Source organism: Heloderma suspectum, chromosome 5 (assembly GCF_057233095.1).
Source record: "Heloderma suspectum isolate Gila_16-S chromosome 5, 16-S_ref, whole genome shotgun sequence".
In the NCBI taxonomy this organism is placed as follows: domain Eukaryota; kingdom Metazoa; phylum Chordata; class Lepidosauria; order Squamata; family Helodermatidae; genus Heloderma; species Heloderma suspectum.
In genome coordinates this window covers 203,971,976-203,998,133 of record NC_139462.1, presented here as the reverse complement: position 1 = coordinate 203,998,133, position 26,158 = coordinate 203,971,976, and the positions used below count along the sequence as shown (strand labels likewise).

At 42.6% G+C, this 26,158-nt stretch overlaps 1 protein-coding gene across 5 annotated transcripts in view; it reads left to right on the top strand.

Annotated features, from left to right (window-relative positions):
* ABI1 (abl interactor 1) overlaps nt 1–26,158 on the top strand; it is a 147,083-nt gene that overhangs the window by 115,691 nt on the left and 5,234 nt on the right. For 2 of the 5 annotated variants that reach the window (XM_084859100.1, XM_084859099.1), the window contains 5 exons: nt 6,786–6,926; nt 12,127–12,227; nt 16,366–16,542; nt 20,143–20,229; nt 25,364–25,549. In XM_084859100.1, coding sequence (XP_084715226.1) covers nt 6,786–6,926; nt 12,127–12,227; nt 16,366–16,542; nt 20,143–20,229; nt 25,364–25,549 — 692 coding nt within the window. Of the gene's footprint in view, nt 1–6,785; nt 6,927–12,126; nt 12,228–13,966; nt 14,048–16,365; nt 16,543–20,142; nt 20,230–25,363; nt 25,550–26,158 lie in introns of all 5 variants that reach the window. The other 3 variants (XM_084859102.1, XM_084859101.1, XM_084859103.1) reach the window with 2 other exon arrangements.

The window sequence follows — 26,158 nt, the reverse complement described above, 5'->3', positions numbered from 1 at the left end:
AACACAAAAATACCAACACATTGTAGCTCAAAGCTCTTAATGCCACTAAGCTTAAAGAGCAGAATTTCAACCTTTTAGAATGGGGGAAAAATGGCACAAAAGCTGGGAATTACCAAAAGATCAGTGGATGGGGAAAAGGAGGTGGGGCTAGTGGAATGGGGAGTGGCCATGATGGGAACCTCAGAGGGCTAGATTTGGCCCCCGGGCCTGAGTTTCTACATTCCTGATCTACTGCATGGGCCAGAAACAAGGTTTGTAGCAAACCAGATGATACATTCTTTGGATAAGTGGCTGACCTGCTGTAGTCTTATGCCACTAGCTCATGGATTCTCAGACTATAAATTATTGTTTTATATTGTTTAAATCAATTTTATCTGTACACTGCCCTGAGATTATAATGATATAGGGTGGGATATAAATGTTTTAAATAAATAAAAAACAAATAAAATAAATAGGTTGGGATACTCTGGGAGGGAGTTGTGGAGTGGGGTCATGAGTGCTGAGATTCTGAGAGTGATCAGCCTGCTGCTAGTGCCAATGTCTGGGACTCCACGCCCTCTCTTGGAGATCTCAAGTGGGAATCCAGCAAGCAGTAGCTGGTGGCTGGAACTGATATGATTTTGCCCTTCAGGTCATTGTGTAGAGAAGGTAGACATTTCTGTAACAGGAATGAAGGGGGAAAATAGCACTCCTGCTGTAAAATATTTAACATCCATTTATGAGAATGTCAACAGACTCGGCAAACAAATGGCTAGCATGGAATTTGGGTGGAGAGGTGGGGGAATGTTCCAGAAGGAAGCATAAGCTTAACCATTTTGAGAAACATCACCTTAGCTAGAATGCAAGTTTTGAAATTAGAAAAATGACCAGAGCTCTGGTTCTGCAAATGTGTGCGTGCGTGCGTGCGTGCGTGCGTGTTGTAAAGAGCATAGCTTTCTTGCTAAGGATGTAGAACAATGTATAATGTCACTCACCATTTTGGGAAAAATTCAAAGCCAGTTTACAAAATGTATGCTTCAGTAACCTGGCATGGACTTAGTAGTACTTTAATGGCTACCTGAGTTGTGGAGCAATATTCAAAATATTTAATATTTAATATCCAAATATATTTAATATTTAAAACTGCAGCTGCAGTTGAGAGCCACGATTATTCCCAATGCATAGCTGAATTGTTAAGCTAAGATTAAAGATTTTTAAAAAACAAAAATAAAGACAGAGGGGAAGTTCTCAGTTATGCATGTGCTTTAATATGCGTACTTAAAAATTGCCTTTTCTGCTTTGTAAGTAATCTTTTCTTCATGTTTAGGTTTTTAGTAGAAGCTTAAGAAACTTTACAATTAAAACACACACACTACAGGCTTCACTGAAAAGTAGAAGCTGCTAAATGGAAATCCCACAGAGCAGAAAATGTCTGGTTTAGGTTGTAGGTAGAAGTTTAAGAAAACTAAAAATCCTAGACGACAACCCAGTGTAGAAACTAGCCATTGGCATAAAGCCATTCTGTGGAGTAGATGACAGATGACAGGAGTGGATGAGTATATAAACCATGTACTGAGCAGACAGAAGTTGCTGATAATTTGAGAAAGAAGCATAAGAGTCATAAATTTGAGGGAATTCCAGGAAGTTCTATTTAGTGCCGAGAGGTTTGAAAACCTCATTATTTTAGTGAACTCATGCAAGGAAAGCAGAAGTTGTGATACCTTTTTCGAGACAGTGAATGACTTGGGAGTGAGAAGTTAGGTGTAGTTGCACTGGAGGGCAGGGGATGAGGGTAGGCCAAAGTGTAAAAATATGTAATACATATGTTGGGTCCAAATCTACCTTGAACCAGCTTTCTGACTGAGTTAGGGAAAACAAACTAGAGCTAGGGAAAAGAAACTAGCACACTAGTTTCAGTAGTACAAAAACTTGGTCAAACACTACATCAGATTGCCATTGACTGCCCCACATAATAGGACCAGTTCAATGACTGCATGAAATTCCGATATCATTGCTGCCAAGTATGGCTCCCAGCATTTATTTTATTGATATAAATCTATTAGGGTACAATCCTATCGAGGTAGGTGGCCACCTCTGAACTCTGAGGCGACCTCCTATCCAAAGCAGGGCAGGAGAAGCACAGAGGGGATTGTTCCCTCCACTCTTCTCCTGCCTTGCTTTTTCAGCTAGACAGCCAATTGTGGCTGTGTAGCCATGGGAGCATGGAGCGGGGAGGGAGGCTGCCATATGACACACTGAATGTGTCGTACAGGCAGCTACGCTCTCCCCGCCCCAGAATGCCCCCAGCCACACCCCTTTCTGGCAGCTCCGCGCTCCTCTTGCGAGCATGGAAGTGGGCGGAGGTCGGTTCCCACGAATCAACATTGGAGCGCGGGCTCCGAGATCGGTTCCCGGAAAACGACATATCCTATGGCCGTCTAGCTGCTGTCTAGCAGCCATAGGATTGCTCCCTTAATGGCGTATTTTAAAATGTTGCTTGGGATTCTCCTCTTGGTAATCTGCCAATTGGCATGAGTTCTGTAAATAAGTTTTCTTGACACTGGAAGATCACTTTGTCCAAAGTGATTTTGTAGACAATGGGTTCTAGACATCTCTTGGATGTGTAAAGGGAGCAAGGTCTTATATCTCTAGACCCTGGCAGTAGCAGTTTCCTGTAACACAGGGGTGGGCAACTTGTGGCCCTTCAGATGTTTTAGCCTACAACTCCTATCAGCTCTAGCCAGCATAGCCAATGGTGAGGGATGATGGGAGTTGTAGGCCAAAACATCTGGAGGGCAACAAGTAGGACCATCTCGTTCAGACATCTGTATAATCATAAATTCTTCATAACCTTTCTGCAGTCCCACACATATTACGGAGATAACTGTACCTGATCTGTGACCATCTACCGAGATGCATCTATCTGTTTACCTTGTACCAAGCATTGCTACATTTTCAAAGGTGGATGCTTTTCAAATATACTCTCAAGGGTCACTATCTTCCCAGACCTAATCAGTGTGCCCACTGGACCAGTATGGTAGCCTGCACAGAGAAGAGAAAGGGTACTATTTCTAGTGGTTGAAGCCCAATCTGACCTGCAACCTCACCTATCCTGGTCCCATAATCTCAGTTAGGTAGGCCAGCATGGGTTTGCCAAACATGGCTGATTGGCAAAAGCCACAAGTTAAGATGAAGAGGGAGGAACAGGTGGAACAGAGAATGGAATAGCGAGCTCCATTTCACCTTTGAAGAAGGATGCAGCTATTTGGACCCCAGAGGCATATGCTAGGTCCTGGAATGGGTACCATGTGAAAGTGTAACAAATGTTGTAGCCACTACAGGCTCAGAAGCAGGTACGTCTTCAAAGCAGTGCTTTGTACAAAGTCAGCAGATAACAAGATCTAGGCAGTTGTTGACAGATAGGGTGGCACAGTCACCTGAAGAAGATCTATGTGTGTGAATGCACAGAGGAATGCCACTTACAGGTAAACAAGCTGCCTTTTCCCACCTGTGAAGTCTCTTGGTGGGATCAGGAGGAATCGATGTGTCACATGTTTGACTTCCAAACTGGCTGGATGCTGGAGGAGTTGACCATAACTGAACTGGCTCATTATTACTTTAAACGATCCAGCTACTATTTCTCTGGCCCTTTCTTAACCTTGAAAGGCCAATCTTATGCAAGAGATTATGGAGGCTGGAGTGTAGGGACCCACCTGGTTTTTCTCTCCTGAGAAGAGAAAGAAGTCAGTCTGGGGAATGGCAAATCATATTATTTCTTGGGTCTCCAATGTGATGCCCATGGGGCATCAATGTACCCAGAGACAGCTCTCTTGCATACACAAGGCTCACTGCACCTCCTGATCTTAATTTTATTTAAGATTTAAAAAAATACGATACTTTTTTAATTAAAAAATTGTGGAGTTGGCAAGCTGCAAAGCAAAGTGCTGTCCTCCAGTGCCATCTTTATTTAGGTTCAATAGAATGGTTTTGTGATTTGGAGCTCAGACTCTACCTCTGCCTTATACTTAGGTTCTTGAGCATGTTACTTTTTAGTCTCAGCAGTTTGGCTTCTGGGAAATGAGTGGTTTGTGGCTTGCCATGCCCACCATGGTTGCCATTTTATGAATGGGCAAGAGTCTCCATGGCAGTCATTTTGTGAGAGTGCCCCACAACATTCTCTCAAAATTCCAAATATGCCCACAGAATGGCTGGGGAACCCTGCATTATTTGATCCTCTCTGCATTAACAACAACACAAAAAACTCCTACCACAGCTACCGAAACATATAAAGATTAGTTTTAAGTGCACGGTCCTTTTGTGTGGAGGAATAATTATTTACACATGCCGCCTCCAGTATGTAGTACAGTCCAGGAACAGTTTTTGCCTGATGAGCTGTTTCCCTAGAGAACTTCTGGGACTCTGGCGCTTTTGTAGAGCTTCCAGTGCCTGATTCCTGCTACCCTTTGGCTTGGTCTACACACTGTGTTCTGATCTTTCAACGCAAGGTGTGGATATTTGGGAAAGTGCTATAGACTTGCATGCACTTTCCTCCCCGCCCATGTGCTGATTCCCTTCTCTGTTTCCTTGTTACCCCTAACCATAGTTTGCTGTGACGTGTAAATTGGCAAACTGTGCTTGGTACTAACCAACAAAGCATTTGAAAGCATAGTTTGAATTGGTTATGCATACCCATGATTTAGGGGCTAGCAGTCAGTCCTAAAGGAAATCAACCTTGAGTGGTTACTCGAAGGACAGATACTGAAACTGAAGCTGAAATATTTTGGCCACCTAATGCGAAGAGAAAAGTCACTGGAAAAGACCCTGATGCTGGGAAAGATTGAAGGCAAACGGAGAAGGGGACGGCAGAGGATGAGATGGCTAGATAGCATCACCAATGCAATGAATATGGACTTGAGCATGCTCCAGGAGAGAGCGGAGGACAGGAAGGCCTGGCGTGCTATAGTCCATGGGGTCACGAAGAGTCGGACATGACTTAACGACTGAACAACAGTAACCCTACTGTCCCAGCTTGGATGTCACTAAAAACTGTGCTTAGAGCAACCTGGAAATGGATGAAGGAGATGGAGAATGGGGAGGAGGGAGTATGTGGCACACTTTTGAACTATGGTTTGGAAGAGTGTCTGAATTGCACTTTTGTGATAGCTTTGCAGTGTTTAAGTCCTCATTTACAGCTGTATAGACCTGAAGTACTCCTAACATGAGATCAAGTGAGGTATAAATCCAAGTTATCCAAGGATATTTCCCATTCAGTTGGCGATTGGATTTCAGTAATAATGCATACAATAGTATAAGTGCACTATGCTGCAAGAGCTGGGTCCACTAATACATTTCCTACCCCTGGATTTTAAAATACTCTTGTGAATATTCCCATTTGCCTTAACACAAGGAGTAGCTTATGATGCAATCTCACAGATGATAAATGTTGTTGTCATTTACCCTGGGATATTCATCATGTTTTATGTTTCAGTCTCCTTTAGAACTGAGATGCATAAACTCATTTGCTTTTTCAATATTAATTATATTTGCTACAGCAAAACCATATTTTAAACTTTTATTTTTGCAGCTTTCTGTGCGGTAGAAGTAGGTTTGCAGGAACCCATAATTTCAGAGCACAGTTATGGGCTTTCCTGATTTTATGACATGGCTGTAACAAAGTAGAATCCTATTGGGATATCTTTTACAGAACAAAATTAGGATTTTACTAGGTCATTAGAAGAGGAATGATAAAACAATTACGACTGAGATAACCAAAGCTAATGGAAGGAAACAGATCTTGTTGGTCTTTTGGCCTTGTGTGCCTGTCTGTTTGCCTAAAATCAACCAATTTAGGATCTTACAGAAAATCTTGTGGCACTCAAAATATTATTGTGTTGCTGAGAACCATTCATTAAATGTCACATAAGTTTAAGGGGTAGCATGCACAAAAACCCCTCCTATAAAGGATGAAAGTTGACAGATTGAGTGAGAGCAGTGTTCCATCCAGCCCTGTACTCTGAATCCTGCCTGCAGCTCTCCACGGGAACAAATGAACATTTTTTCCGGTTCATTTATCTGACATGCTTTAACTTGGAACTGATTGTGGACTGAACCTTTGACTTTATATGTGCAGAGTTCATGTTTGACCACAGAGATAAGACTCCTCAGATATCCTTCTTGTTGTACTTGCATTTTCCTTTGCCCTCTGTTTTCTGTAAATTTGCAGGGCAGTTTTGAGATGGGGTGAATGGTGATGATGGCATTGTAAATGGGCACCATTACTCTTTCAAAGTTATCCTCGTGTAAAGGCTAATTTCATATTAAAACCGTTCCAAAGCCCATAGTTGTCAAGACACCAAAGTAGCAGATACCATCTGCATGTGCATATACTTTGTGTCGGTATCAAGTGTTGTCCTAGACCTTGAATCTAAATTACTGCTGCAGTTGACATCCAACTGAAGTCAAATGGCACAGCCCATGTTGAGTTTAATCATTTGTTGATATGCCCTGTAGGTATATTAAGACTGGTAGGAATAATATGCTGTGTCAAAAGAACACTGCAAGATGGCATTCACAGCTGTAGCTGAAGAGCAGGGAACCTGTGGCTCCCCAGAGGATTTTGGACTACAGTTTCTATCATCCCTGGCCAATGGCCATGCTGAGCGGGGCTGATGGAAGTTGGCATCAAACAGCATCCAGATGTCCATGGGTTCCTCACCTCTGCTGTAGGGTTACATTACTGCTATTTGTTTTTCCACTAAATTAAGTTTTCATCCTCTCCTGCTTTGTGTCTTGCTTCATTTCAACAGACGGAACACTCCCTATAAGACCCTGGAACCCGTTAAACCGCCAACAGTCCCTAATGATTACATGACCAGTCCTGCAAGACTTGGAAGCCAGCACAGTCCTGGAAGAACGGCATCCTTGAACCAGAGGCCCAGAACACACAGGTAGAATGAGAGACTTTATGGCTTCTGTGCTAAGAAATTTAATTCAGGGCCAGCTTGACATAATTTATGTTTCATTTACTTATTATATTTCTATACCATCCAATAGCCAAAGCTCTCTGTATGCTACAGGGCAGAGGCCCACAATTCTACATGTCATGGCAAGTGTTCCACCACCTTCTGCTGAGTGTGACATGATGAGCAAGGCCCTGGTCTTCACCCCATCCCCAGTTCCAAAGTTTGGAAGAATATAATCCCTGCAGTTGTTCTGAGCTACCAAGACAGTCTGAATGCTTCAAGCCAAGTGCAGCTCTGGATTTAGTCCCTTTCTCTAGCTCCAAGATGGAGAGAATGACTGGGGCAGAAGGCAGATTGCAAGAACAATTCCTCTGTCCAGCTCCAAACATAGAGCTGCCGGGGCGGGGGGGTGGATTATCCCTGCAGCATGAGGTTAGGGATAAGAATGACAAGAACCTGCCCCTACCTGTGAGCAAGGCTCAGTGAGATCCAGAACCTGGCCTGACAAGGGACTGGACCTAGGGAAGATAACAAAAAGCAATAGCAGACAGCTGGAGGAAAGACTGAGCCCAGTGAGATTGTAAGGGTGTGGCCATGGCAAAAGAGGCACGCCACAGTGAAGTGGGGCCACCTTCCCCAAGGCATGAAAGAGGGAGAAGGGAAGTTGAGGAGAAGGAGGCAGAGGAACAGGAGAGGGAGCCAAAGAGGAAGATGAAGTGGAAGCTGAGGGGAGGGGTCCGTATTCCCAGGAGTGGAATACCTGGAGGAAGAAGACGAGGTGGAAGCTGAGTGGAGGGGTCTGTATTCCCAGGGGTGGGATACCTGGAGGAGGAAGACGAGGGGGAAGCTGAGGGGAGGGGTCCATATTCCCAGGAGTGGGATACCTGGAGGAAGAAGACGAGGTGGAAGCTGAGTGGAGGGGTCCGTATTCCCAGGGGTGGGATACCTGGAGGAGGAAGACGAGGGGGAAGCTGAGGGGAGGGGTCCGTATTCCCAGGGGTGGGATACCTGGAGGAGGGAGACGAGGCGGAAGCTGAGGGGAGGGGTCCGTATTCCCAGGGGTGGGATACCTGGAGGAGGAAGACGAGGTGGAAGCTGAGTGGAGGGGTCCATATTCCCAGGAGTGGGATACCTGGAGGAGGAAGACGAGGGGGAAGCTGAGTGGAGGGGTCCGTATTCCCAGGGGTGGGATACCTGGAGGAGGAAGACGAGGGGGAAGCTGAGTGGAGGGGTCCGTATTCCCAGGGGTGGGATACCTGGAGGAGGGAGACGAGGCGGAAGCTGAGTGGAGGGGTCCATATTCCCAGGAGTGGGATACCTGGAGGAGGAAGATGAGGTGGAAGCTGAGTGGAGGGGTCCATATTCCCAGGGGTGGGATACCTGGAGGAGGAAGACGAGGCGGAAGCTGAGTGGAGGGGTCCGTATTCCCAGGGGTGGGATACCTGGAGGAGGAGTGCCAAAGGTAGAGCCGGTAGTAAGCTTGGAGAGAGGACCAAGAGACAGCCGGACCAGAAGGACTCAACTGCCATGGAGGTACCCCAGTTGCAGAATATATGTCTTTTATTATTGATTATTAACCACATTTACAGCCTATCTTTCTTCCGTCATGGAACTCAAGGCAGGGTGCATAGGGTTCCCAGGTGGTCTCCCATCTGGGTGGCAATCAGAACAAGACCTGCTTAGATTCAGCAAGTTGACCATGCTCTGGGACCAGGCGATAAGATGAACCAGGGCAGGGTGCAGCCGACCGCTGTCCTGGGCCAACAACTGTAAATATCAACCGAGTCAGGAATGTTCGTGCATCAATCTTAACACGCAAGCCTGCTTTCTACAAATGTGGAAAGATTATGAAGACTTTGGATGTCCAGCTACCACAAGCCAGCCCAGTGGGGAGGGCAGTGTCCTGGTGACCAGAAATGTTTTATTCATTTATTTGAGTTGTCTCCTGCCTTTCAGCACTCCAGATGGCTTAGAATCATAGGAACAAAAAAAGGTTTTTATATAAAAACTTGATTTAAACAATAATAAAATAATTATATTAAAAGCATAACAGTAACAGAATAAAAGCAGCACCCAACCCAGCAGGCCCACTTACATGCTAAAAGCCAGCTTGAATAAAAACATCTTTACCAGCTGGCAGAATGACGGCAGAGAGGAAGCCAATCTAGCTTCCCTCCGCATGGACTTCCACAGCCTGGGAGCAACCACCGAGAAGGCCCTCTGGTGCACCACCACCAAACACGCCTCTGAAAGCGGTGGTACCTAAAGAAGGAGCTCTCCCAAAGATCTTAAAACCTGGGCAGGCTCATATGAGAGAAGGCGGCCCTTCAGGCAGCCTATATAGGGCTTTATAGGTCATAACCAGCACTTTGAATTCTGGGCTAGTCAATGTTTTTGTTGACTAGCCTAGAGAGCCAACATACTCTGAGCTTCTTGGAAGAATAGCAGGATAATAATGTAATAAATATAACAGCACTGAATAGTCACAATATACCCAGGAATTAAAATTAAAGACATCAAAACCAGAGAGCTAAAACATCAGGAATGATTGAGCTCTAGCACCTCTAAATTTTTCTACATTAACCACTGTTGTTTTTCCAAAATAAAAATGCATATTTGCTAACCATGGCCCTTTTCATTCCATTTTAACTAATGCAGAAATACATATTATATTCTCTCTCCTTTACACTTCGTTGAGGAGGATGAAATTCTTGATAGGTGGTTTGAAGAGTAGAGAAATGACACAGCTGTCAAGCTTACAGCTCTGTGCAATGTACAGTATTATGTAAGCTCACATATGTTTAAGTTTACTTCTACTAATGCATGCCAAATTTCTGTCAAAACTTCTTTTGTGAAGCAGCTAGTTGAATGTTTTTGTTTTTCCCTTCCAGTTGGAGAAAATGCATTAATTCTACGACAGTTACAGAAACAGGGAATTAATAGTCCTGTGGCCATTAGCATGACACTTTTAGACTGGAAGTGTTAAGGGATTTATATTTGAATGCTGCCTTAGGGTAGCCTTCCCCAGCCTGGTGCCCTCCAGACGTGTTGTGCAGTACTTCAATTCCCATAATGACACAGCTAGCTTATAAGAGTTGTAGTCCAACACATCTGGAGGGCACCAGGTTAGGGAAGGCTCTCTAGGTTAAAAAACAAAAATCCAGAAACCTCCCACCTCAGTTAAAGCTAGCATGCCAACAAGAAGGATTTTAGCCTAGCTGTCTCTCAGATCCACTGCAGGGATCCAGTAGCTTTCTGTTTCAGGGGATTTGGTCAGAGAGTAGTATTCAGACATGCAAACCCCTCCCACACCTGACCCCTGCAGTTTGATTTGTACAGCCCCAGGAGATCCCATGTGATTCCTCCAATTATGTAGATTGGCCACCAGCTACTACCTATAAATGGCTCGCAATATTTGTCTCCTGTTATCAGTCTACATGCCAAAGCTTTATTAGAGGGCTCCTCTGAATGGGCAGAACCACTCTCTTATTCCAAGTTTCCTAGAAAGTGTCAGTCAAGCGTGGGAGAAGAATACACCTCAGTTGTTTGCTATAGTGAAGTATAGGCAAGATTTTTCAGCAGTGTAGCTTCGTGTGCTGCATTAATGGTTAAATACATAGCAGTGGTCATTTTAATGAGCGGCTCTGTTATTTTGTTGAGTAGTGTAATGTAGGCTTATAAACTTGACATTCACTGTAGATCTTGCAAAATGACAATAGTTCTATTTTGAGAGAGCCTGCAGTCAGTTAAAACGTTGTCTTATTTGAAACAGTAACGTAAACGTTGACTTGTACATCCATTATCTGAGGCAGCGGAAATGGATTCTCCAATGTCGTAAGTGGCTTGTGGTTTGAAATTCAGCTGCAACCATGGCAACGAGTTCAAGATCTCTGGCATACAGTGCACTAATTTTTGTGGGAATGATCTGTGATCCTGGTTGAAATCTCTGATTTCTCTAGTTGTGTATTTGAACTTATTTTGGAAGCCTAGCGCTTGACATTTTGCCTTGTTTTGGATGAGTAGGCAGAAAATGGAATGGAGTGGGTACTGTATTTTAATACATTTCTAAATGGCTCTCCTTTTATTTGTAAATTATTGCTTCATTCTCTGACTGGTCTGTGTCCCTGGGGTCATTTCTCCTTAACCTCTGACCCAACTCTGACCCATAGGTGGGGTGGAAGCTGAAACCATATTCACCATGGATGGGTTGCTGGATGCATCTCTCTCCTCCCACCCTACCCCAACTCACATGTGTGCGCGCGCACGCACACACGCACACACACGAACATAGGGACATGGAAAGCTGCCTCATAGGAAGCGGAGTCAGACCACTGGCCCATCTGGCCCAGTATTTTCTACACGGACTGCCAGTGTCTGTCCAGGGTTTCAGGCAGGAGTTTTTCCTGTCCTACCTGGAGATGTCGGGGATTGAACCAGGGGCCTTCTGCACGCAAAGCAGGTGCTCTACTACTGAGCCATGGCCCCTCACTGTTGTATCCCTGCCACAATAGTTTTGAGCGGGGAAACCTGTCCCCATGTGCAGATTGCTGTTGCTTGATTGCAGAAAACACCTGTAAACAAGCCTCATTTATTTCCTTCATAAGCTGTGTTTGGCTGCTTAGAAGAATATAGGCTCGCTAGTAACAAAGGGCAGCACTTTACCTTACATGGTGCTTTTTGCAACCGTCCTAAGGTGTAGTGCTGCCCTGATACTTTGCGCCCAAGGAACCTTCTCCGATGCACAATCACATTAGGATTGCAAATTGCTTATGTTTTGAAATCTTTAACATGCAGTTTATCACCCTTAATTAGTTTATGCTGCCTGTAACCATTTAGAGCATTATGTTAGACTAACAGTTCTTTAGCTCTCAGATGGTTCCTTACACTTTTTAATTAAATACTGGTATAGCTAAAGCTGGGAATGTGTGTGAGTATCTAATGACCTAGCTAATTACATCTGTATCTGTTAGAATTTCATGCATTCTGCTCTGCTGATATGATAATACGCTGCAGTTTCCTCCCCCCCCCCCCCCAATTCAATTTATAGCTCATGGCTTAGTCATGGAATTAGGGAAATTTCTCTCACTATTGATTGATTCATTTTAAAGTCATATGTATTAAAATTGCTGTTCTTGGAATACATCTATTTATTTGCTTGCACCTTTCTTGTTTTTGTTTTGAACAGTGGTAGTAGTGGAGGAAGCGGCAGTCGAGAAAACAGCGGAAGCAGCAGTATTGGCATTCCCATTGCCGTGCCTACACCTTCACCACCAACTATTGGCCAAGGTATTTACTGAATAACTGCTTAAAATATCCTGTATTTTAGTGGCATCAATTGAGATGCTTCTGATAAACCTATTTGGTCCATGGAACAGTTTTAAGGGGGTTTGTTTTGATTATATTTTACTCTTTATTTTCAGTCTTTATATGACAACTTTGGAAAAATATAATGTGAAAAATCAATATATTAAGTGACACAAACTGCATTACAATAATATATTAAAAACAGTTTCATTCATGATATTAAATTCATTAAAAACAGCTGGGGAAAAAAGTATGGATTATATCAATAAATTGCCTTCCTTCACTACTTATCTATACTGCCTTCTTGAACAGTTGTTCTTCCTTACACTGTCTCAATTTTGCCTAATTCAATAAATTGACATTGATTATTATATGTAAAGGGCCTATGATGGAGAATACCTCTCCCCATGTAGGTTGTCTTGTTCTACAAATCAATTTCAAGAAAGGACTGAGATCTACTGTGTTTAGTATTAGAATACACAGAAAGAAGAGAATCAAAGAAAAATGTTCATCTTTTCAATTGGGAAAGAAACAATTCAGGATGCAATCCTATGCATGTTTAGACAGAAAAAAAGTCATACAACTCCCAGCATTCCCCATCCAGCATGCCATTGGCTGGTTGGGGAATGCTGGGAATTGTAGGACTTCTGTCTAAACATGCATAGGATTGCTCCTTCAGTTCCTTATTCAAATATTGCTTTTGTTTTTGTTTTGAAAAGGGGCATCGAAATGGCTATACAAATTTTCTTCAATTATCTTTTTAAAGGAGGATGATATTTATCTCAAGTGTAGCTGAATCATCTAGAATTTTAAAAATGGGGATACCACTACAATCCAAGCAGGGATTATTTTAAATGTGTAAGCTCTCTTATGGAGACCAATCGAAACTACTTCCATGTTGGTGGCACACTATTCACCTAAGCAGAATTGGAGAGATGTGGTTGGGTTTGCTCTGGCTTGGAACTGCTGCTCCTGAATCCTCCTTGGTGTTGCTGTCTTGATTTACAGCAAGTTTTCCATATTGAGAATTAAAAAATGTTTTGTGTGCCCATTGCATGTGTATAGGTCCCTTCCTTTTATCCATTCAGAGAAAATGTTACTTCAACATGGAGGTATGGAACTAAAAGGTCTATGTAAACATGGAAGTATTATCTGGATCAAGGCTCATACTGTGTGCCCCCAAATCACTAATGATTTATTTATTGAATGCTGTGGAATGGATGCAGATAGGTATTGATCACATGGTGTCCATTTGTTAACTTACCACAAGGTGCATGTAATCACGTAGAGAGCCAGTCTGCAGTATGGGGCCACACAGTGAAGGGGATTTCTGTCCGGTCCTTACTCTCCACTTTATTTCTGATCAGTTGTAAGGAACATGGTAAAATATGTCTGACCATGTGACCAAACACAAGAGATGAAATGGCTGTCTACATCAGGGGTGGGCAGGAGGTAGATCTCTAGATGTTTTGGACTTCAACTCCCAGAAGCCCCTGCCAGCATGGCCAGTGGTCTAGAATGCTGGGAGTTGGAGTTCAAAACATCTGGAGATCTACTTTATGCCCACCCTTGCTCTGTGTGGTTGCATTGCCTCCCTGTGGCTTTATAAACAATCACCACCACATTGTAAATGGCACCTATATCCATCCAGAATTTCTACTATCTCAAAAAGCTCAGCTCTGGATCAAGGCCTGACTTGGCAATCTGAACTATTTTAATAGCTCAAATATCTGTTCCTTCTCTTCCTGAAGTTCCACTAGCACCACCAATGCCCCCATCCCTCATGATGGGCAATATGATACGTGAGATCTTTTGAGTGTGCTGAAATTACTACCGTCCTTTGACATAATACTTAATCAACCTCCCTTCCTTCTCCTCCTCTTCTGACTAATTCTGGGTTTTGTTGTATGTATTTGACCCAGTAGAATAATAATAAAAAAAGCTTGGATTTAACCAATCCAGTCCCAACGAACTGTTCTGTGGTGAAAGCCTCTGAAAGTTTAAAGATAAACACAGGAGTTTGCCTTTATACTGAGTGATACCTATTCCTTCCAGCCCAGTACTGTCTACTCTGATTGACAGCATCTCTCCAAGTTGTCATATAGAGGTCCTCCCCTGCCTTGCTACCCAAGATCCTTTTAATAGGACATGCCAGGGATTTAACTTTTGATCATATGCACACAAGCATGTACTTTACCATTTATATTAGAGTGGCTGTAACTCAGTGGTAGAGCCCCTGCTTTGCATGCAGAAGGCTCCCAGTTCAATTCCCAGCATCTCAAGGTTAGGAAGGAATCCTGCCTGAAACCCTGGAGAGCCACTGCCAGTCGGTGTCAACAACACTGGGTTAGATAGACTAATGGTTTAAATTGGTATAAGGATTCCTGTGTCCCTATATCACCTCAATATATATTTTGTAGCTTTTCCCAACATGGTGCCCACCTGATTTGTTGGACTGCAACTCCTAATTTCCCCAGCCGCCATGGCCAATACTGGCTGGGGAGGATTGGAGCTGTAGTCCAACCCATTTGGAGGGCACCAGGTTGGAGGAGGCTTCTGTGTTGAGTTTTAAGGTTGGCTTAATATGCTGCATTTGCTTTTCATCTGTGGTTTGCTTTTTATTTGTTTGCTAGGACCCTGTAGTTCACTGCTCTGTGTTAAATTTACAAAGCAAAGATGCATAATTTGTGTTAAGTAGAGTGATCCTAAGTGTGTACATTTGCTTAACTTTGTCATCCACTGAGTCCTGCATTCTTTGAAAGAATGCCAACAACCAGCGGGTGCCAGGTGGTACAGCTGAAACTGGCCAGTGTCCACGATCTTCTTTCTGCCTACTCCAATGTACATTATCTGAAGTACCATGTGATGTTCAAAATGTAGCAATTTCAGTGGGGCACAGATCCTTCCACAATAATCAAAAATAAATTGTATTTAGACCATATCCATTTAACATGTTGTCTATTTTTCTTCAGTCCACTCCCACATTTATTTATTTATTGTGGGGCTGGAGGAAAATTCTGTGAGTGCCTTGGACTGCAAGAAGATCAAACCAGTCCATACTCCAGGAAATAAAGCCAGACTGCTCACTTAAGAGAATGATATTAAAGGCAAAACTGAAGTACTTTGGCCACATAATGAGAAGACAGGACACCCTGGAGAAGATGCTGATGCTAGGGAAAGTGGAAGGCAAAAGGAAGAGGGGCCGACCAAGGGCAAGATGGATGGATGATATTCTGGAGGCGACGGACTCGACCTTGGGGGAGCTGGGGGTGGTGATGGCCAACAGGAAGCTCTGGCGTGGGCTGGTCCATGAAGTCACGAAGAGTCGGAAGTGACTGGGCGAATAAACAACAACAAACAAACTAATTATATACCACTTAATATAATAAAATCTCTCAGCAGTACACATAGAAGTAGTAAAATCACACTTAAATACATTATTAAAAACAATTTCAAGTGCAGTAACAATGCAAACCACATTTAAAATACACTATTAAAAACAGTTCCAACTACAATAACAACACAAAACAATGCAAGGAACAGTAAGACGGAGCTGCATAGGATTAATTGCAATTAATTACAAGCCAGAGAAATCCTGTGTGAACAAGTGCATTTTCAGGAGGCATTTGAAACGCACCACATTTGCTGCCTCCCAAATGAGAAGCTGATATATGCCACATTGGGGTGACCCCCACTTCTCAAAGGCTTGACCTGAAATGGTGAATATCATGTATTAATTACTGCATTTCATGTGGAAACAAATATCCACACACAAATTGGGCATGGTATAAGAATACTGGATGACTTCACTACGTAATAAAGCAAAGTTAGGATTATCCATCAGGGTCAGTCTTAAGTAAACTATAAGGAGTGTTTTGTTCCTGGAGTTTTAAAACCACAACATTTGGAACTTTAAAACAAAACAATACCGCCTTTCCCAGCAAAAATGCTTGTTAATCCTCTGCTTCATGATCTCTGAGGATTCAATCTTTATGTGTTTTCTATACTATGTGCTTCATACATCTCTTCCCCACCCCCTCCTAGTTTTCTGCACCCTATCCTAAGTATATATATTGGTTTGCTTAAATCTTGTTGGTTCCTTTTGGCTTGTGCTTTTCAGCTATTCCTGGGTCAGCTCCTGGTTCCCAGTATGGCACAATGACTAGGCAGATTTCCCGACACAACTCTACCACTTCTTCAGCCTCTTCTGGTGGATTTAGGCGGAATCCTTCTGTGACGGCACCATTTTCTGCTCAACCTCACGTTAATGGCGGGCCTCTCTATTCTCAAAACTCAAGTAAGCTGCTAGGTTACTGCAGTGCATGGAACTCCTGGGGTTGTTTTTGTGCAAACCAATTTGAAGGTTGTGCATAGCTCTTGGTTTATCATTGATTCAGTAACTAAGGCCATGTTCAGATGTAACTGTCTCAGTAGAACAAAGCATAATTGTAATAAATCATGATTCTAATAAATTATTAGACCAAGGACAACCCTGGAGCCAGTATGCTCTGTCTTCATTCATTCATTCATTCATTCATTCATTCATTCATTATACTTCTATTACCTCCCAATAGCCAAAGCTCTCTGAGCTGTTTACAAAGATTAAAAACCTTAAAAATGCAATACTATGCACAATAAATAGTTTAGCTACAAACATAAACAGACCAGACATATATACGCACAAACATATCCAAACAATATCCCACAACCTGATTGAAAACCTATCATATGCTGCCAAATGCCTGGGAGTAGAGGAAGGTCTTAACCTGGCACCAAGAAGACAATGTTGATGCCAGGTATGCCTCGCTGGAGAGTTCATTCCATAATTGGGGGGCTGCCACCGAGAAGGCTCTCTCCCTTGTTGTCACCTTCTGAGCCTCCCTCACTCTTCCCCCTGCACTCCTGGCTTTGGAACTCCTATCATGGTTTATTATATCACAGTTTCCCATTGCATCTGAACTAGGAAAATGTGGTATAATATCTTCCTAAAGGCCAGGATCCAACCATGGTTTTATTAGACTAAGATCATTACATCTGAACTGGATCTAAGAATATACACAGTATGCTTTACTAGACAAGATGTAATTCGAAAGATTTTTTTTAAACAGGATTAATTGTTGCTGTTCCTTTTCTTTGACACCAAATAACCATCCACAATCTTAAAGGAATTGCCTGAAAATCTAGTTCAGTTTCCCTTTTAAGTGTTTTCCTTGTCTCTAGTTTCAGCAGTAGTGTCATCATCGCTATTAAGGACAACTGTAAATTTTCAGTGGGCTGGATCAAAAATATCCCCCCCCCCCCGCCCCAGTCTGGCCCATTCCATGAAGTGGAGCAAGAACACACTTCCTTTCCTCACATATACAGAGTGCCATCTTCAATGTTCCTGCAGGGATGTTGCATCTTAATATGGCCTATGCATGTACAGTCCAACATGCGTAGGCCAGAATCTTGTGGCTGATTACCTTATTTGAATGAGGACTGCAATTTTCGCCTCTGCACATTGGACTGTACGCATTAAGCCATATATGAATGTGTTTTCCCCATGCAGATGTGGAGGACCGGTTGTGGGTGGGGCTGGCACATCAGATGGACAAGTTCTCTCTCACTCCCTTCCGTGTGATGAACTGCACCGTGGGAGGGGGACCGTGGGTTCCAGTCCAGCCCATAGTTTTGAGAAACGGTAAATAGGCTGGCTGTATTAGTTGCCTGCCTCCCATATTTGGAGGTGAAATACAGTTATGCATGTAAAGAGAAATGGCCCTGCTGCTTTCAGGTGGTGTTTTTTCAGTAGGGCAAAAGGATCCTCATGACATGTGGATCTAACTGTCTAACATTTAATGAAACTTTATTTTTTTAACAATGCAATCTTTTGTTCAAACATAGGCACAAGCCCTAAATAATAAGTAGCTTGCCATGCTTTTTAAAAAAAATAGCCTCTAGCCACTAATTTTAACTTGTCAGCTGTTTTCATATATATTTTTTAATGCTACGATTTAACATGCAAGTCTTGATAATATAGCTTCCAGGTTCCCTACTTTCCTTGAACTGCGTTTTTCATGCCAGCAAACAGACAGACGTAGGTTGGGGGTGGGAAGAGGGAGAGGAGGAAGAATGCAAGAGGGAAAAGAATATTGGAAATGAAATCTGTGCAAAACTGGCTGTTGTGTTGTGTTACTTTGGCACATAAGGGGAGATCGATTGTTCTGAAGCGAGCTCAGCACTAGATTTAATTGTCAAAATTGTTTAAAATTACTGTGTACTTGGAAATCTAGAACCTATTTCAAATTTGCGATTCCAGTCCTATTACTCTGCTGAACACAGAGCCTTCAAGATGCCTTGAATCTAGATTAGATGAAATGCTAGAATAGAAATGTTTTCATTCCTAAATATTCTGGATCCATCCTGTTATCCTGTCTAACCATTTCTGAAACCATCTTCTTGATATTACAAAACTTGCTAGTGGGATTCTACCCAAACATCACTTCATACATGAAAACAGAAACATTGGAAGGCCTTAAAATTCAACATGCAGATCAGACCCAGATGCACAGAACTGGGTTTTGAGAGATCAGCGATATGTTAATGAGATGCAACTTTTGTCTCCATCTGATGTAGGTTCAGCATACTTTTGATCAGTTTGAGGAGGCTTGTGTTGCTGTGCATATTCTGTTATGCAAGTTTGAGAACTAAAGGTGCATACACATTCATAAGTAACATCCACTTCTTTTGCACCTTATAAGTCCTTTTGAATTACTGCCATTTCTTTCACAATTCAATGAGAAATGTTCTCCTTCTCATAAACCTAAAGAAGGCAAAATAGTAGAGGCCTCATTGTGCAGAATTCTGTAAACCCATTCATCACAATGTATTTACCAAACATGCCATTGTTATATTTTAAATGTAGGCCTTTGCTTGGCCTTAACATCTACTTTCAAGACTCAATATGAGTTTTGTCTGCCATATCAACAGCAGGGAACTTGCATGTTGTTTTATGCAAGTGCAAAATGTATGTAGACTTCTTGACAGCTGAGCACAGAATGTTGGAAGAAGCTGAAAGTAATGGAGCTTCATTCTGTGTATCATTTTGATGCCACAACATGCAATAATAAATAAAGACCTTTACAAATATATCTTTTGAAATGCTCAAGCTTGCCTGACTAGTAGAGACAGGATTATTTTATTTTTAGGGATATGCCCATTTTTTTGCAGGTCAGGTTTCATTTTCCATAGTGGAATTTCATTGAATTGAAAAACTTTTAAAAACACATATACCACAATCTATTTTTTTTAAACCACTTCCCTAAAAGCCATACTCAGGGATGTGCAAAGTTGCTTCATAATATAACATAATAATAATTTAAAAAAAATTCATTCTCATGCTGAAGGGCAGGATTGGCTATCGGCTTTGTAACTGTTGCCAGTTTCTGGATTTCTAGTTTTCAAGGCTCAGTGTAAAGAAGAATTCCTGCCATGTTTTCCCCCTCTTCATGGTATTTTACTGTGGCAATCTGCTCTTAATGTTTTCTGTAACAAATACCATTTCTTCCCATGCCCTGCCATTCCTCACAAGACTTTGCTGCAAAATGCCAGATCTTCCATGTTTAAAAGCAGAAAAAGATAGAGCATTCTCTGAAACAGAAAGTACATATTTTAGTCTCATCCCTAGCTATGGGTTGTTGTTTTTCTTTTACAGCTGTCAATTGGCTAAAAATGGAGTTCAGCAGTAGTGGTATAGATGGGAAAGCAAACTTTGAAGTGGTTCCAGTTGTGTACGTGTCTGTTGTTCATTGCATACCTTGTTTTGTGGTCCATTGTTACTGACAGCTGCTTTTTGTTTTTGTTTTCCTTTTCCTGTATCTGTATTTACTTCTCCGTTTATGGCGTGTGTTGCTTCCAGTTTCTATTGCTCCGCCCCCTCCCCCTATGCCTCAGTTGACTCCACAGATACCTCTCACAGGCTTCGTGGCCAGGGTGCAGGAGAACAGTAAGTTGGCAGTTCAGCTTCTCCAAAGAGTAGCGCCGACTCTCTCTCTCTCTCTCTCTCTCTCTCTCTCTCTCTCTCTCCCGGCATGCATGACTGCCCAGTTAGACTCTTCTCTTGGTTTTATTGTTTTGGGAGTTCTGTTCATTTTTTCCTACTCGAGATGCTGATTCCGTCTTGCGTTCTGGTGCCAACGTGGAACAGAAGGGTCCCTTCTCTTACGTTTGAATATTTTAAGGATTACAGTTTGGGCATGATCATTACTTATGACATTTTTGGAACGATGGCTGTGCCCGTAATCGGTGTGTGTGTGTGTTGTGCACACACCTCGGCTTATTTTTCTTCCCAGAGTCTTTTAAAAAAAATTAAGAATGCAGTATTGAAATTTGGTGGGAGATTAGTGAAAGGGGAAATCCCACAACAGGGAAATCCCACAAATGGCTGCCTACATGTTGACATTAGTTCTCCTTTAAACTGTTAAATACCCAAACTCCTGTTTTGAGCTGGAGGGTTAGAGTAGTTTGGGTTGCATATGCATCACTTTGGGTCATGGTGTACACAGGGTACACGCAGCACTAAATGGAATTGATGCAAAATGTCACAGATACAGATATATTCATTTAAAAAATGCTTTACACCACAGGGTATTTATATATAGGCACTTTGGGTTTTTAAATCATCTTAGTTTAAAATGGATGCCAGGCGGGTAAAAAACAAACAAACTTCTCCCTGCAGCATATCCCATGGCTAGTAACTCCTGTAACCTGGACACCTTCCCTCTTCATGTAGCATTAGTGTACCAGGAATCTGTGCGGAGGCCCTATGCTAGCATTATTACTAATTTTTATCCAACGTTTCTATATAAAAATGCACTAAAAATGGAATGCAATAAGAACATTAATGAGAAAACCCATGTATAAAGTCTGAGGGTCTGGTCTAACTAAGTTGATTCCCACATGGAAGCTGAAGGGGTAACTTGCTTTCTTCCTCCTCCACATCCTGCATCATATTTAAATCAGGCCTCAGTTTCCTGTATGTAAGCTGTCTTGCACTTTGCATGTTGGCCTAAGTGACTGCAGATCACAAAATCAAAATCTTCCATCTACTCGCCTAGGAATTGCTGGGAACAATATGCTAAATTAGAAAGGATTATGAAGAATAATTTGTTGTGCCATTAAACTTTCATGGGTCAGAGCCCACATTGTCCAGTGCATGGCCACTGTAGTGGGGTATATGGGGTGTGTGTGTGTGTGTGTGTATGTGTATGTGAACTCACGTGCACACTGAGTACAAAGAGAAAGGGAATGTTACTGCCTGTATACAGCTGCTTGAGCATTAAGATCTGCTAAGTAGGCTTATCTCTGTGCCTCACTGCTGGGAGCTGTATATTACATGGAGATGCGAAAGGGCCTTCTCTGCTATGGCACCCTGGTTATGGAACGCACTCCTCCCAGAGGCCGGACATCCACTGACGTTGGCTTCATTTTGGTGCCAGGTTAAGACTTGACTCTTTACCCAAGCATTTGAGTTTCATTGACCATAGCTTGGTTCAGATTTACGACTCTTTACCCAAGCATTTGAGTTTCATTGACCATAGCTTGGTTCAGATTTACCATTACTGATTTTATTTACTGGATTGTGAATTACTGTTTTATGGTTTTTGTTGAATTTTTATTGATTGTATCCCACCCCAAGATCCTTTGATTTTTGGCTGGATAGAAATATTTAAATAAGTAAATGAATATAGAATAATTATATTAGAATTCATTTTAATGTCTGTTTCCAACTACCCTGAAATCTAGTAGGATGAAGGGCAGTATATAAATATTTCAAATAAATGAGTTTTATTTGGAGTTGAAGCCAAAACGTCAAATGATGCCAAAGTGATTAATAGCTCTATGGCAGTACAGTGCAGGACACATAAAAATAAAAATAAATAGTATGTGAAAACATGCACCTGTGGTTAACTTCCAAATCATAGGAAGGCTTAAAACACTGGTTAGCAGCTAGTTTTCCTGGAGTGCTTCTGAGGTGGGAGGAAGGAGAGATGGGTCACCCAGTTCTACTTCTCACCCCCCACCCCCACCAGGTGGCCTAGCAGAAAGTTCTGTTGCTACAGGTGCAGCTTCCACCATAAATTCTTTAGTTTCTAGGTTAGCAACTAGGGAGCCAAGCTGCACCTCCTTACGGAGTTCGATCAAGGAGCTTCCAGTTGCTGGTTGAGTGTGCTCTACTGTACATTCAGAAGACAAGTAGCTGCCTTCTTCAGCATTTTCCAGAAGATACTTTACTGCAATCTAAGTACTTCCTGGAAAATGATAAAATGGAAGGCCTGGTTGAAAGATGTGCTGAGAATCCATTGGTGGTGGTGGGCTTTGCTTGTGGAGTTTTTGGGGTCATAGTAAAATGCTTGATGCATCTTGAGAGATTCCTGCCCTACTTTTGCCAATAATGCCACTGTGGGGTTGAGATTGGATGGATTAAATTTGTCGTAAGTATTCCAAAGCTGAAACCAGCATACAGAGCAGTAAGGAGAGTCTGTACGGGCTTATGTTAAATACAGATGTGAAGAGTACACTTCACAAAGCTAAAATTATCTGTGGCTAGCTAATTCTGCTCAATGATGTTCTAGAAAGGTGGCATATAAGGATGTTCCCTTCACATTTCAGACAAATCTAAACCCTTCTCCCTACAAAAATTTAGAACGAATACACTGAAAATAATTTGACATTTGTCTTATCTTTTTTTTTATTGAGCACTTAAAATCTCATAATTATGTGAAGGGGAACTGAGACTTCCATTTGCTGTATGTTTTATTCTTTTTGTCTCCGTTACTGGAGTACTGTGTCCAGTTCTGGGCACCACATTTTAAGAAGGATGCAGACAGACTGGAGAGGCTTCAGAGGAGGGCAACAAAGATGATCAGGGGAATGGAAACACAGCCCTATGAGGAGAGACTGAAAGAACTGGGCATGTTTAGCCTTGAGAAGAGAAGACTGAGGGGAGAGATGATAGCATTCTTCAAGTACTTGAAAGGTTGTCACAGAGAGGAAGGCCAGCATCTCTTCTCGATCATCCCAGAGTGCAGGACATGGAATAATGGGCTCAAGTTACAGGAAGCCAGATTCTGGCTGAACATCAGGAAAAATGTCCTGACTGTTAGAGCAATACGACAATGGAACCAATTACCTAGGGAGGTGGTGGGCTCTCCCACACTGGAGGCATTCAAGACGAGGCTGGACAGCCATCTGTCAGGGATGCTCTGACTTGGATTCCTGCATTGAGCAGGGGTTGGACTCGATGGCCTTGTAGGCCCCTTCCAACCCTACTATTCTATGATTCTATGATCTTAACTTGAGTTGGGTTGTCTTGTAAAACACACAAGCAGCATACTCAGACTCTGTGGCTGTTATCGGTTGAAAAGTGTTTGGGGGAGGCATGGTCCTTTGTGCACAGAAAAGCTTAAATAAGACAAGAAAGCTTGATCCATAATAGCATTATATTTGGTTCTTAAGCTAAAGAAAAATTTGGAGTAAAAATGGTTTCTCTTCAAGTCCCTGTGCCAGTTCCATACAAAATGCATCCAGCCCATAAACTGTTCTGTTTTTGTGTGCTTGTCTGTCTCTCATGTTAAATAGATTAGACCGACAAATTCAAGGATGCAGTCTACCAGGAATATCTCCATATATTGTATTGGGAAAAAACTGCACAGTTGTGACAAACCCATCCATTTCAGTGGGGCTTTCAGCATAGGAGGTCCCCAGAGGACCCTGCCGATTGTCATATTACACAGCTCTGAAAACAACAAATTGTGATGCTGTTCACTTACTGAAGTCAAATTTTGAGCCAAGTTTAGAATCTAGAATGAATCCAGTTCTGGAGTACTATATAGAGCCAGTGTGGCGTAGTGGCTAGAGTGTTGGACTAGGAGCCCAGAGAGCCGGGTTCTAGTCCCCACTCAGCCATGGAAGCTCACTGAATGACTTTGGGCCAGTCACAGACTCTCAGCCCAACCTACCTCACAGGGTTGTTGTCGTGAGGATAAAAGGGAGAGGAGGAGGATCATGTAAGCCGCCTTGGGCTCCTTGCAAGAGGAAAAAAGGCAGGATATAAATGCAATAAATACATAAATAAATATATAAAAAGATGGTGATGTGTTGGGATAGTAAGGAAGTAGTTGCTAGTGGATTGCAAAAGCAGAGAAATATGGGACTAATAGCACAAGAGCCTTGCTGGATCATACCAAGGCTCCATTTATTCCAGCATCTGGTAGCAAGCCAGATGTTTCCAGGATGCCCACAAGCAGAGTGTAAAGGCAACAGACCTCCAGGTTGCCTGCCCCTGTGCTAGGGGTGGGGGGTGGGTATGCTAACCAAGTCATTTTTCTCATCTATAACGAACGTACACATGTGTGTTTTGAGAACAAAAATCTGCAATAAAATCCTCAACCAGTGGTCAGGGATTGTCTTTGGAGTCCAAAACATCTGGAGGGCACCAAGTTGCTTACCTCTACCTTAGCACATGGGCAAGTATTCTAGTTATAATAGGCCCAACTAAGATAGGAAAAGACATAATTTGGGAAGTTAGCATTCACCCGATAAAAGGAGGGAAGGTGGTGCTATGGAAATAGCAGATCAGGGGATTGGAAGGCTAAGTGACCAGCGAGTTTGGGTGCTGGTGACACTGAACCAGCATTTGTACTCTTAGTAGTGGCTCTTTGTGTGGACTCAAAAAGCAAAAAGTAAATTTTGTAAACAAGTCTTGAAGTTGCCAGAATGACATATTTGCTGTTGGGCCTACAATATTCAGCCACTGCTCCCCCCGGCCTTTTGAATATGACATGATGCTACCTTTGGCACCATAAAAGTGATGGGACAAATACCCCCTCTGACCTCTGCTTAGTGATCAGCTTAAGCCTTTGAAGTGTCTGCTTTGAAAATAGCGTCTATAGTTACATGGCTGCTAGTAACTTGCAAGGCTGTATATCATAGCATTTTAACATACAAAGCATTTCTAATCTGTGCATGGTATCCTAGTGCATGCTGTTAGCTTCTGCGGGTGATATGGAGCCCTGGTCATGCATTTATTTGAATTTGCGTGAGACATGACAGAGATTCTCCTTCCGCTGATTTTCTAGTTGCCGACAGTCCAACTCCGCCACCGCCGCCTCCTCCCGACGAGATGCCCATGTTCGATGACTCGCCTCCGCCTCCGCCTCCACCACCAGTGGATTATGAAGATGAGGAGGCTGCAGTAGTGCAATACAATGATCCGTACGCAGATGGCGATCCAGCTTGGGCACCTAAAAACTATATTGAGAAAGGTGAGCATGTTTGTGCTAAAACAGAACAAAACAGGTCCTTGGTGATTATGGCGCTGCTGGGAGCCTTAAGCCAAGAGTCTCTCATGCAGATGTCACTACAAACATACTGGGCAGCCTTCTGTGAAGTGCTGTTCTTACAGCCTCATCCCCCATCTCCAAACAAATCTGCAAAATGGAAAAATAATACTGCGACGTATCTCGTTTATAAGGATGACTGAAATGCTGGCCGCATTTGAACATTACCTTTAACCGTGGTTTATCACGAAGTGAACTAGCCACAATGAGCCTTGTGCTCGCACTATCCAATCCAGTCCCTCCCCTTCCCTCCCTCATATGGCAACAACGAAGAGGTGTTCAGAAGCTTCTGCTTTTACTTAACCACAGCTTGCTGTGTTGTCCAGATCTGTAACTGTGGTTAACTATGATTCGTTTAAACAAGCCAGCTTCATAAATCAGTTTGAACTTGGATTGTTTTAGACGAGACTATAGTTAATGATAACCACAATTTGTTGGTCTGGACAACATGAAAAGCCGTGGTTAAACAAAAGCAGAAGGAAAGGCTTCTGAACTCCTCTCGGCCGCACAGGAGAAAAGCAGGGGTTGGGGAGT